This window comes from Vanessa cardui, chromosome 21, assembly GCF_905220365.1.
Source record: "Vanessa cardui chromosome 21, ilVanCard2.1, whole genome shotgun sequence".
NCBI lineage: Eukaryota > Metazoa > Arthropoda > Insecta > Lepidoptera > Nymphalidae > Vanessa > Vanessa cardui.
In genome coordinates, this window is record NC_061143.1 from 2,989,633 (window position 1) to 3,002,886 (window position 13,254).

The 13,254-nt window shown below is 32.0% G+C and overlaps 1 protein-coding gene across 1 annotated transcript in view; it reads left to right on the top strand.

The window, feature by feature from the left end:
* Positions 1-12,630, top strand: part of LOC124538991 (titin-like) — a 68,059-nt gene extending 55,429 nt beyond the window's left edge. The window contains exons 7-8 of the mRNA XM_047116287.1: positions 2,937-3,033; positions 9,997-12,630. Of these exons, the coding sequence (XP_046972243.1) occupies positions 2,937-3,033; positions 9,997-10,109 (210 nt within the window). The 3' untranslated portion in view covers positions 10,110-12,630. The remainder of the gene's footprint in view (positions 1-2,936; positions 3,034-9,996) is intronic.
* Positions 12,631-13,254: the final 624 nt, after the last annotated feature.

The window sequence follows — 13,254 nt, forward strand, 5'->3', positions numbered from 1 at the left end:
ATACAATTTATACTTCGTCATTTCGGCAATTTGTTTCAAATATTAATAACTTTGGCGCTTACGCTTTTATTCTTATCCACTGATATTTTAAGATATATTAAAATCCTTAGCCAGAATTTGAGTGAATGCTTATGTAAGACTAGCTGTGCCCACGACTTCGTATGCCTTTGAATTTGTCTGAATTTGTATTCATATTTCTTAAATAAAAGTAGTAGTAGTTATTCCTTATTACATCCACTATCTGCTAGTAAAAATGCCGTTAAAATCAGGCCAGCCGTGCCAGAAATTAGCTGGAACAAACAGTCAGACACAATAAAAATTAAATCAATGTTATTACATTTTTTTAAATTTTGTTCAGTTCCAACTAAAGTTTTTTGAGTTTAAGCTGTGAAAATCGCTCCAAAATATTTTTTTGTATTGAGAATTAGAGATTTTCGTCACTGGCCGAAACCGACGCGATTCAGGTATGAAGCGTATCAGAACTGACCAAATATTTTCGCCGACAATTGTTGACGCTAGTGTCAGACACACTTCTGGCACGGTCATGATACACCGTTAAGCGTATGTATGTGTGAGTTATTATGGAATAGCCGATAACAGCTCACCCACACACTTGCTTAAAGGACTTCAAAGTTAAATATTCCACTGAACCGCTTTGACATATCTTAAATCAGGGTTATCGAGGCGATGTAGATACGTGATTCGCTGTTAAAGCGTACTTCTTCTTATATTATTATAGTGTTGGTACTCAGACGAACAAATAGGTCGCCCAACGTGACCACCATCGCTCATATCCATAATCGCCTATATTTCTCGTAGGGGAAACGCACTACGCGTTTCCCCTACGAGAAGTAAGGGGTATGTGGGACTCGATGGTGCCCAACATGACAAAAGCGTTGTGGCATACCGAAATACCCACTAAAAAACAGCGATACCATCTCCGTTATTTCAATGGGCGCCACAGGATCGTTATATCCATTATCCCCTTAAGAAATATTAACTACTCCTTACAACAATACTGGCAACTTGGCAACTCTGTCATGTCCATTGATCCTGTAGTTACACTAACTAGCCTTTCAAACTAACACACAACAATACTGTGTATTATTGCTTGACAGTAGAATAATTGATGAGCTTTGTACAAAGCCCTACCACCAAGTTACCACTCGAATACCGATTGATATTTATGGTCATTATTTAAAATTAACTAAGGTTGAGTTTGTTGTTGAATATTAAATTGATGTTGAAGGTGAGTGAAAATTCAACGCTGAAGCTGAATAAAGTATTTACCAAATGAGGTTTATAAATCAGGCCCATATTTATATGCTTTGCATTAATATTATGAGAACCTGAAAACCCTCATCATCACTATCGTAAGCCACTTTTTTATACCTAACACCTGACAGACAAACTCTTAAAATAAGAGCGGATCCACGGGTCATGACTAGTATTAACCATAACCAATGTCTGCCTTTAATTAAGTAAATTTACCATATAATTCTGACGCAGGCTTTTCTTACACAAAAATTACACGGTAAAACAAAATTTATACAATATACCGATTATGAAAATTCGTACGGTGTAAGGATAGAATTTTCTTACATCTCATTTCGCTGACTAAATTGAATGCGTGAATATATAAAACATAAGTGTCGTAGACAAAAAAAATATGGAAACCGAGCTTCGAAATTACTGAAATTTATTCCGCTTAGGTGAATTTTTTTATACAATATGCTCAACCTTTCCGCACAGGTGCAATGAACGTTTCTAGCCGAGATATATTGATTGCCTTAATCAGTCTCTTTGTTAATCATTTTTAAGTAGAACCTAACCTAAAACCTGACTTCGCAAGGGTGCAATGCAGATACTACATACACTACCGAATTTGTTTATTTACGACATTATATTAGAAACTTCTAAAATTGTCAGCATTTCTTTACTATATTGTTCATGTATTATATATAAAAACCTTCCTCTCGAATCACACTTTTATTAAAAAAAAAACTGCATCAAAATCCGTTGCGAAATTTTAAAGATCAAAGCATATATAACGACTTTATTTTATACTATGTAAATATTAGTGATTGTTAAATGTTGAAAATATCAGTTATTATTATATTTCAATTCCTAATTGATATTGGGAATAGTGCACCAGACGGTAAGCCATCACTTTGTTCGTAGACATTGGATCTGCAAGCAAACCAGACAGAATTATATTATCACTGTACTGTATCTCAGATGTTAGTCTGTGTCTGCCATTAACTCGCTCACCATTTCAATCGTAATACAATATTGAAGAGTCTTGGTATTTGATATCGTATTGATGATTATATTTATTCCAACGTGTATTAATTAAAAACTATCTATGTTTGTTAATAGACCCATTGGATGTTGCTATAGTATCAACTTTAATACAAATTTTAAGATATTTAACAGCACTTGTATTGTAATAAAAAATTAATTAAATAATTAATAATTCCATATTATTCATGATATTCTATATTAAATATTCCTAATTCAAAATTAGAAACAGTTACTAAACTAAAAATTAAAAAATATAAATGTACGATACTACTGGACCGATTTTAATGAAACTTACACTACTTAACTTAGATCGAAAATTTATTATGTATCTCAATACGACTTCTAAGAAATATGAGGACAAACATGCATACAAACACACACTTACGAAATTAAGCCCACGTGCTTGGAAGCCTAAATGGATCATCATACTCAAATATAATAACCATCAATCAACCTCCTTTATTAGAAGGTGTTTCAAAACAATCCTTTCTGATATTACACACATTTTAAAAAGCAAATGTTTTAAATGAAATTAGAACACAATGAATCGATGATATGCGATCATTGATACAGCTTCTAACATCATTATCAATTCATGCCAAGCAATATTTTAAATGTATTCCTCTTTGCAGGTGGCACATCTTAAAGTAGAAGACGCGGGCAACTACACCTGCGCTCTGGAAGCACCTTTATCGATAAGGACAGTTGCGAGAGTTCATGTATTACAAGGTTTGAACAAATTTCCTTTAACAACTACTCTTTGATATAAGGCCTCTTTTGCTGGCAATTTTTATTAAGTAATTAATTTACCTATATTTATTTGTTATATTAGTAGTTATATAGTTTAAATTCGGAGCCGAGATGGCCCATTGATTAACGCGTGCATCTTAACCGATGATTGCGGGTTCAAGCTCAAAAGCACCACTGAATATTAATGTGATTAATTTGTGTTTATAATTCATCCCGAGCTGGTGAAGGAAAAAATCGTCAGGAAACCTGCATGTGGCTAATTTTAACGTAATTCTGCCACAATATGCTCCTAATCTTCTCCTCGAAGGGAGAAGAGGCCTTAGCCCAGCTGTGGGAAATTAACAGGCTGTTAACGTAACGTAACGTAAATTAGGAGGCCAAAATTCTGGTAATGTTTGCCTTTAAGTAAAAACTGGTTTGGTGGGTAATATTTTATCCGTCACATCAAATTATCAAACAATTTTCATAGACCTATGTCTTAGCAATTCTACATATACATATGTTATCGTACTTAGCTAGTTTTTAAAGTTTATAATGACCGATATTAGGTCAGTCTTCATCCAGAAGATTTGATTTTACCAATATTCAACAATATATTAACAACATGCTGATATTATTAAAGCAAAATAAAATCTATATTATATAAAGACCAAATCGCTTTACGCTTAAAGTAACATTCGATCAGAAGTGAAATAAACAACAATATGAAAATCGAAAACAATCGAAAATTCTGTTTATTGATAGCGATGGATATTGTCCCACGGTATCATCCGACAGACAATTTAACGCTGCATAAATTACATCGTTTATACAATATCAAGGATCAACAATTATTGCAGCGCTGCAAGTAGCTTGAAATCTGCATGTTATTTAAATGAAGTTACCGATATGAATTTCATGAAACTTGTTACAATTGGATCGTACATTTATGCATTATGAGCGCATTCGCTTCGTTAACGATGCTGAGTATTCTTTTGTTAAGTTTCATCATGATTAACAGTGTACTACTGTTTTCAAAAAGGAGGTTGGCTGTTGGCATCCTTGGTTTTAAACGATAATATACTGGGTCAATCAAGGGACTCATATCGCTTCTTTCTTTTGATTGTTGAGACGCATGCTCGTGGCTAACACCGGCTCCTAATATAACAATAATTATAACTACATTATATAACCGTAAATCGAATTTTAAGTAGTCTAATATGTTTCATTTCATTTTACTTAGAAGGACTCTAAAAATATTTTGAATACGCAATTATTTCTATTACTTTTTAGTGCATATTAATTTGTTTTAAAATATTGTTTTGTTCGAAGTCGGTTTTTCTTTTTGTTAAAGGTTTTATTTATTAAACTATTAAATATTTGGGATACAAAATGTATTTTTTATACGTTCCGGGTATGCATATAACTCCTCTTCACCTGATGGTAAGTCGAAGTGGAGTTCAAACGCGAGGGCGACCAGGACAGTCAGTAAGAATGAGCTACACTAGTCACCCTCGCTTTGCACGCAAAATGTCTCTTCGCGCCTCGTTTGAAGGCACATTTTTAAATTTAAAATATAAGATAGTAGATACTCTTTCAAATTCATAGGGAATATGAGTTGGTTTTAATTATAAATTAAAATTAATCATTAAAGCAATATATTCGTAAATACGTATTAGTCCAAATAAATTTTAAACACAAATCGAGCTAAGTTATACATAGACGGTCATATTGCTGATAAAGCAATCTCTTCCAGACGACCTTTGCGTAAAGGACCCTACAATAACGACGATTTAACTACATATATACATGAATATATGTACCAAAATAAGATATAAATACGTAGTGATATAATTAATACATTTGTAGGCACTGAAAAGGTTTTATATATTGTACGTAAAATCTTTATTTTTTTAATACACTATTCAAATATTGTTTTCTATTGCATATACACCAATAATTAACGTTATCAAAATAGTTGATAAAAATAATATTTATCGTTACAATAGATAATCAAGTAAGGTTTCCCATGACTAATGAACAAATGTCTGTATACAGCTCGTCGACGTTTTTTATATGTACTCATATACCATATATATTATATATTTATCGTGTTTTACTTGGTATTGGGGCTGTTGCAAGCCCGTTTGGGTAGGTGTTCCGGATTGAAGGGTGAATGAGCTAGTGTAACTACAGGCACAAGGGACATAACATCTTAGTTACTTCCCGGGGATATAGGAATATTATATATATTAATAATATTCTTACAACGCCATTGTCTTTGGGCGGTAGTAATCTATATCATAAAAAAGAGTTCCGTGTCTCGGGAAGACTCTCCTTTTGGTCAATCATTTTCTTCTATCCATGGGAATCCGTACTACTTGTACTAATTTTAGGTAAAAAAAAAAAATTCTAATTGAATTTTATTTTCTATGACTTCGTATTTTGTAGTCAATTCATTCGAAACGGCCGGTTTCATTAAATATTTAGTTGCCACCGGAAATAGCATTGAATCGTGAAATCTGAAACATAAAGGAATATTTATGTTTAATCAACTCGATAGTACAGAATTTTTCATGACTGAATCCAAAAAATTACCTGTTGACTAATTTTTTATTAAATTCTCATACTGCATGTTATCGTACTTTTATTATTTCGAGAAAAAGTTACCATAATCAAGAACGGTGACATGTTTACCACCCATCACGCGGCTTACAAATAAAAAAAATATGATCTACTAGGTTTCGCTTGCGTTTACATTACTTTGCGTTAACATTTTTGGATAGGCTGTCACGCTCGTTAACATTCTTTTTTTATAGCATAGGTTGGCGGGCGAGCAAAGGCCTAGGCCCCCCGATGGTCACCATCATCCATAGACAATGAAGCTGAAAGAAATATTTACTATTCTTTACATCGTGCCACCAACCTTGGGAACTAAGATGTTATGTCCCTTGTGCCTGTAGTTACACTGGCTCACTCACCATTCAAACCGGAACACAACAATACCGAGTATCGTTATTTGGCGGTAGAATAACTGATGAGTGATTCGTCTTGACATTACGAAGATATGGCTTGCTTTCTTTACAATAACATATGTTTACTTGTCAAAGTTAAAAAGTCCACATTTGTTAAAACCTTGCATTAATTCGTTGCGGATGCGAATTCAGAAGGATAAATCTGAATGAATGCCAATATTTGGCATTTACTCAAGCCTATGCGGATAATCTTGAAACCTCTCTTATCTACCCAGACGGGTTTGCGCAGAGACCTAGTACCAAGTAAATATGTCTTTTGTAATTAAATATTATAATACAACGGATGAGGCAAAATTTAAAGCCATGCAAATGTGAGCGTCTCAAGTATCCAACGATTTTGTCGGCTAAAGTTAGTAAAGCCAAGTAAGCTGGTAATAATAATCACTACATAGTATAAAACAAAGTCGCTTTCTCTGTCCCTATGTATGCTTAAACCTACGCAACGGATTTTTATGCTGTATTTCTTAGATAGAGTGATTTGAGAGGAAGGTTTTTGTATATAGTACATTCATAATATTGTAATGAAACACTGATAATTTGAGAAGTTTCTAATGTGATGTCGTAAATACACAAATTCGGCTGTACATTTAGTATGAGCTCTGCACCTTAGCGAAGCCTGGGCGGGTCGTTTGTAATTTATATAAGACTTTCATATATAATAATCGTTAAGGAATAAATTTAGAGAAATCAAGATATTGACTGTTGCTTCTCAATATATATTCTGCAATTTTATGTATGTACGAAAAAATATTAATGATTTCATGAGAAAATGTGATACTCATAGCATTGGTACAAGGAACAAACACAAACTTGTTACTCCTGTTACTCGACTACATAGAGTCAGTAACTCCTTTGTGGGGCAATGTATACGGTTTTACAACAGGATCCCAGAAAGCGTTCAAAATGCCTCTGTTGCCAAATTTAAGAAAATTATTAAGGAACGCTTGTGTGCAAAAGGTTGCTATACAATTAATGAGTTTATGATCGATAGCACACCTTGGGAATGAAACGATCGCCTCCTGGCTATTTCATCTCATATTAAATTGTTTAAATAATATATGAGACAAATAAAAAAAAAAACCCGCTGAGTTTCTTTCGCCGGTTCTTCTCAGGTCAGGGTATTTTATTTTCCGAACCGGTGGTAGTGTTTCAATTGACCATCAATAAGAAAGTGTAATGCTTCCATATTGAATAAAGTTATTTGAGTTTGAGTTTGAGTTTGAGTATATTCAATGGGTTTTATATCTTTATTCAACTAGGAAGTGATATTGTGTACTCATATGGAATTGATTTTTCGAAATATATTACTTTCCAAGTTTTCCTTTGATATTTAAAGAAGTTAGGTTACTTTTACAATGGTGAGGAATGGATTCAATAGAATCCTTTAGAAAATTTTTCACTTTATCTTCGATTTTTAAAAATATTCAATCATCATCCTGTCCTTATCCCAATTTTCTTTATATGAATATGAATAAATATTGGACAAATTCACATACGTTACTCTGATCCCAATGTAAGTAGCGAAAATACTTGTGTTATGGAAAATCAGATGTAACGACGGTATCACAAACACCCAGATCCAAGACAACATAGAAAACTAATTAACTTTTCTACATCGACCCGGCCGGGAAGCGAACTCGGTACGTCGGAGTAGCATGAAAACCGGTGCACAAACTCGACCACGGAGGTCGTCATTTTGGGTTTGGGGACGATGCTGCATGTCTTCTTCCCATACTTTTCTATCTGACGTCACCTCACAAGTAACATTTTTTCCAGCCTTATCGCCTTTCATACACCCATCGTCTCTTTAATCTTTAAAAATATATAAATTACTGTTGAATAATATTGACCTACAAAAATATTTACTTTATAAATAAGCTAAAATAAATTAGCCTAAAGTCTATATATCTATACAGGAAATGAAAATGCTACAATTGATTAAATTTGAACAAATAATACAAACAATTATGTAACTTTATATACACAATGTGGCCAACCTAAATTCGATGTTGATGAAGCTCAACTATATAGAACACTTATACGTTTACATATAAACTAGCTAATCAAAATGTCGTTAAGATACACCAAGCAAATTCTAAATAGTCGACTCGAACTAGCTATTCGAGATGGAGAAGCTGGACTGTAAACAGGATGAACCGAATATGTTAAGTTTAAGATTAGAGAAGTAGAAAACAAGGCGAGACTAAACTTTAAGCTCCGAGACGATGCTGTACAAATCTTAAAAGTAAAGTTCTGCTGGAGTTAAGGAATTTTAAAAACAAAATGTGCCCGAATATTTTTAAATTTAGAACGAGATAAAAAATGGAACGCAATCAATGATAATATTATAAATGCGAAATAAACTGTATTTGTGTAAAGTTCCTTTTTTAAATTCACGACTAAGGGGTAAGATTTTGTTCCATGGGAACAGATCTTAAATGTAAAGTTCTGCTGGAGTTAAGGAATTTTAAAAACAAAATCTAAAAAAAAGTTTAGTATATCAGTTTCTGTTTCATGAAAAACAAATGAACCGAATTTGATAACGTTTGTATGAAACAATATTGAACTTTTAGGGAGTACATTTACTACGTTTTATTAGAAATAACAGACGACCGATCGTGAGGTCTTGTTTCGCAATAATAATCGCAGAAAAAAAGTTAACCTACATGACATATACAATTTTATAATTTTTTATAAATTCTAAAAATTCAAAACACTTTTAGTAATAAATGTATATTAAAAGTTTTTTACTAACCATCGGAATATGAAGTAACTTTATTATTTAGGATCTTATAATTTAGAGCGAGATATTATGCCTAATGAACTTGTGACCCTCCTCCTCCCTGTGACCCTCCAATTAAAATATACAGGGTGTGAAGTTTGCGCGTGACGTATTTATCGGTAACGCCCCATTGAATAAGGTCAACTACGTATATCCAACTTTTATAATGCCATGAGTGACAATATATATATATATATATATATATATATATATATATATATATATATATCGTTGAACCGTAACATACTTCTTACAAATTAACGCATTATTTTTCGGGCAACTATAATCTATCGAAGTAACAACAACAGCCTGTAAATTTCTCTTTGCTGGACTAAGGCAATCTTCCTTTGAGCAGCAGATCTCGAACATATTTGACCATGCTATTCCTCAACAACAGCCTGTTGGAACATATACCACCACGCTGTTCCAATGCGGGTTGGTGGAATATACATGTGGCAGAATTTCTATGAAATTTGTCACATTCAGGTTTCCTCGCGATGTTTTCCTTCACCGCAGAGCACGAGATGAATTATAAATACAAATTAAGCACATGAAACAGCGGTGCTTGTCTGGGTTTGAACCCGCAAACATCGGTTAAGATGCACACGTTCTAACCACTGGGCCATCTCGGCTCAACGCTGTTCCAATGCGGTGGAATACACATGTGGCAGAATTTATATGAAATTAGACACATGCAGGTTTCCTCGTGATTTTTTCTTTCACAGCCGAGCACGAGATGAATTATAAACATAAATTAAGCACTTAAATATTCAGTGATTCTTGCCTGGGTTTGATCGCATTCATCGGTTAAGATGCACGCGTTCTAACCACTGGGATTTTTCGCCCCAAATTTCGGTTAACTTATAAAAACTCTAACCTAAATATTACGAAACTACTTACTTACTAATGTTTTATTGTGTGTTCAATATGTTCACATTTTTTTGTTAGTGTACAATTAGATTATTATCTTACAGTATTTACAATTTTACGATGATATAGTATGTACTACAAAAAAGTAAAACCACACATACATAAAGAGCATATCGATAGTTAGGTTCATTAATATCATATAAAAGTTACGAATATAACATGTAGAATTTATCAATTTATTGACTGATAGATAACATGCCTTATTTTGTTTCACAGGATCTAGTCTTGCTGAGCTGCAGAGTGGAGTCAAAACCACAACGAGCTACATGAGTCTCCTGCTTACATCTCTTCTTTTTATCCTCGGAACTCGTCACGGCGACGTAAGGTGACCTCTCTAGATCGGACAGACAAATAAGAAAGGCTGGATAACGCAAGAATTTCTTTGGGAACAAATTAATATTAATAAAGCGTCGTCGAAATTTATTCCGACGATCATATTTCAGCTTGATGAACGAAATATTAGAATTATAAACAATACCGAATGACGCGAAATTTATCAAATGGAGGTCATTTGAAGTTTTAATGAATATTTTCATGAGAGCGTCTTGATGCTTGAAGTTTTGACGCTTGTAGAATATTAAATTGTGAACATAATCGGCTACTTTCGTTTCGGGAAACAAATTATGTATTACCGTTTTTATTAAATACGAGGCCAATGTTCTGCAATTAAAAATTGTTAAATATTATTTTATTAATACATGGGATAAGGTTTCATTGATTCGGTGAAATAATTCTTAATTTTTCAACTGTGAAATACTTTTATGAGAATTGATAATAATTGATTAACAGTGAAATTTGAATAAGTATTCGTTATATTTCGCGTCTATTGGAGATCCAATATACCGTCTTGAATAAATGATGGGCGGATATCACGGGTTCAAATCCAGAAAAGCATTTGTTTGTTCTTTTTAAATGCTTAATTTATGTTTACAATCAAATTCCAAATCACAAACGTGCAAAAATCGGGTGCAAAAACTTTCTAGATATGTCGAATTAATCTCTAAATATATGATCTAATTTCTTGCAGGCAAAAGCTCTTCTCCGAGCTTTTACTGCGCCATGGCCACGTATATTTTAGTAGTTATATATATTACTATTTGTTAATTTTGTAGTGAACGTGAAACTCACTCTATTCTGGTAACTGATTGTTAGTTATGAAGAGTACAGTGTAAGTTCTATTATTATTAAAAAAAAGTTATAAAATCAGTTATTTATTTATAATGAATTATAAAGGTAAGATTTGTATAACATTCGAAACTAATATCTGTATAACTTCGACTCAAAATCATTTTATTCAATTAAATTTAATTGATGGTATTATATGATAATTTCTAAAACGACGTATCTCTCATCGACGATATTTATAATTTGTAATATAAAAAAGTTAATCAAGAGATTCGTAAAATACTTGATCACAACAATTTAGAAGTATTTTGTTTCTTTGTCGAAGTAAACTCGACTAAAATTATGAACGTGAATTTTTTATTTTTGTTATTCGTCTAGTTTTAAGAATTAAGGCCTCTCTTATTACGAAACATTTTTCTTTTTGACATTTATGTAAAGACGTTATTATGATGTTTTGTTGAGAGTTGAGATATTTTCTTAAAGGATAATCCTTTGGGTATCCAAGAAAAAAATGGCTACACTTGATATCTCAAACAAAATGCCTTAATTGTTTAGTTATTTAGCTCTCGTTACATACAAAGACAAAATGAAAATGTCGAAACAGCTAAAACTTTTTTATACTATTATAAGCCTTATTATCAAAAAAGTTCTACTTAAAAGGAACATTTTACGTTGTACACAAATTCAACCTTGAATTTTTTAACTTATGTTGATGAAGCTTCACTTAATACTTTATCTTGTCGTTTATCAAATTAATGAAATTAAATTACCTGAGAAATTTTGTTAGTAGACCTATAATTAAAATGCAGTAGTTAATTAGGTCAGTGAGGGAAATGTAAACACATAAAGTGGCTAACTTCGAGGCTGTGGAGTTTGAACGACCCTTCGCATGTTTACTTTGACGATATAACTAATACACTTGTGACAAAATAGTGAAGTATTAATTTTTAATGAAAATTTAATAACGTAATAAGTGACAAAAAAAAATTTGAGCAGATTTGGAACCTATATCACTCTTTAATACGGGTTGGATTCAAATGCTGCAAAGTGTGATTGAATTTAGACACATCTTCTACGTTTCGACAAGCACGAGATGAATTACAAACACAAATTAAACACATACAATTCAGTGGGTTTGAACCCGCAATCATCGGTCAATCGAAGCCGAGGAAACTCAGGTTTTTAGGAAACCTCTACTTTAAAAGTTTTAATGGAATTTACTAATTTATATAAAAAGATACAGTATACAAAAAATATATCAAATGAGTTACTATTCTCGATTTTAGTTTCAAATACGCTTGTGTAATTGAGCGAAATGTATATGTATTTATTAATACATGTTATGAATATAAACTCTAGATTTACCAAAATTTATTGTGAATAAAAAATATATAAGAGATTCCCTTGTCCAGTGTTTCAGAACTAATGATCCTTAGCAAGCCGTTACTGGATTACCGTCCAAGGATCGAAATCGAAAATGTAAAAAATGTACAGTTCTAACATATCGCTAGTAAAGTATTTTGTATAAAAATATTTTAAGTAGAAATCTCTCTTCATTTTTCAAATGCTGTGTAATAATATATCACTTTTATCTTATCTTACACGAAGTTGAAATGCTTTTAAAATTTAAAATAGAAGTTAAATGTACATCTTACATTGTTATATATTTAGAAAAGATTTATTAGAAAAAATATCAAATTTTAATGTTAAATTGTAATTAAATAAACTCGCATATCATACTTGTTAAATTAACAAATGTTTATAAAATATTGCTTTAGATTAAATTATTTACTTATAACTACAAAATCTACATTAGAATTCAACGACAACGGCTTTTCTTTTTTTTTAAAAAATTATTCGACCGATTTAAAAATACATCTAAAGCATGTTAATAACAAAGATATTGATTGCATTATTTTAAGTAAGATAACATTGTGCAAGTAAGTTAATTCGATTTCGGCTGTTATTGAAGAAAAGCCAAGTCAAGTTAATATATGACACACACGTTCTAGGCGAGGCACATATAATTTAATTTTTGATCTGAATTTCGCTGAGCTGCTTACAAAGGCTGTTTATTTTAGTACAACAAATATCCTTTGGGGTTTTGTTAAAATAAAACAAAAGAGAAATTTAATAATGAAAATGAATATTTTTATACTTTGTTACAAAGAAGGTTTTAATAATTATTTTTTTATATAAATAAGCAGAACAGTTGTGGTCATTATGTTCAAATTTACGTTTTTCATCGTCAATACATGTAAGCATAGCATCGCATATTATGTTTCACTATTTTTTCATATATTACAACAACAGCCTGTAAATTTCCTCCTGTAAAGGCCTCCTCTCTCT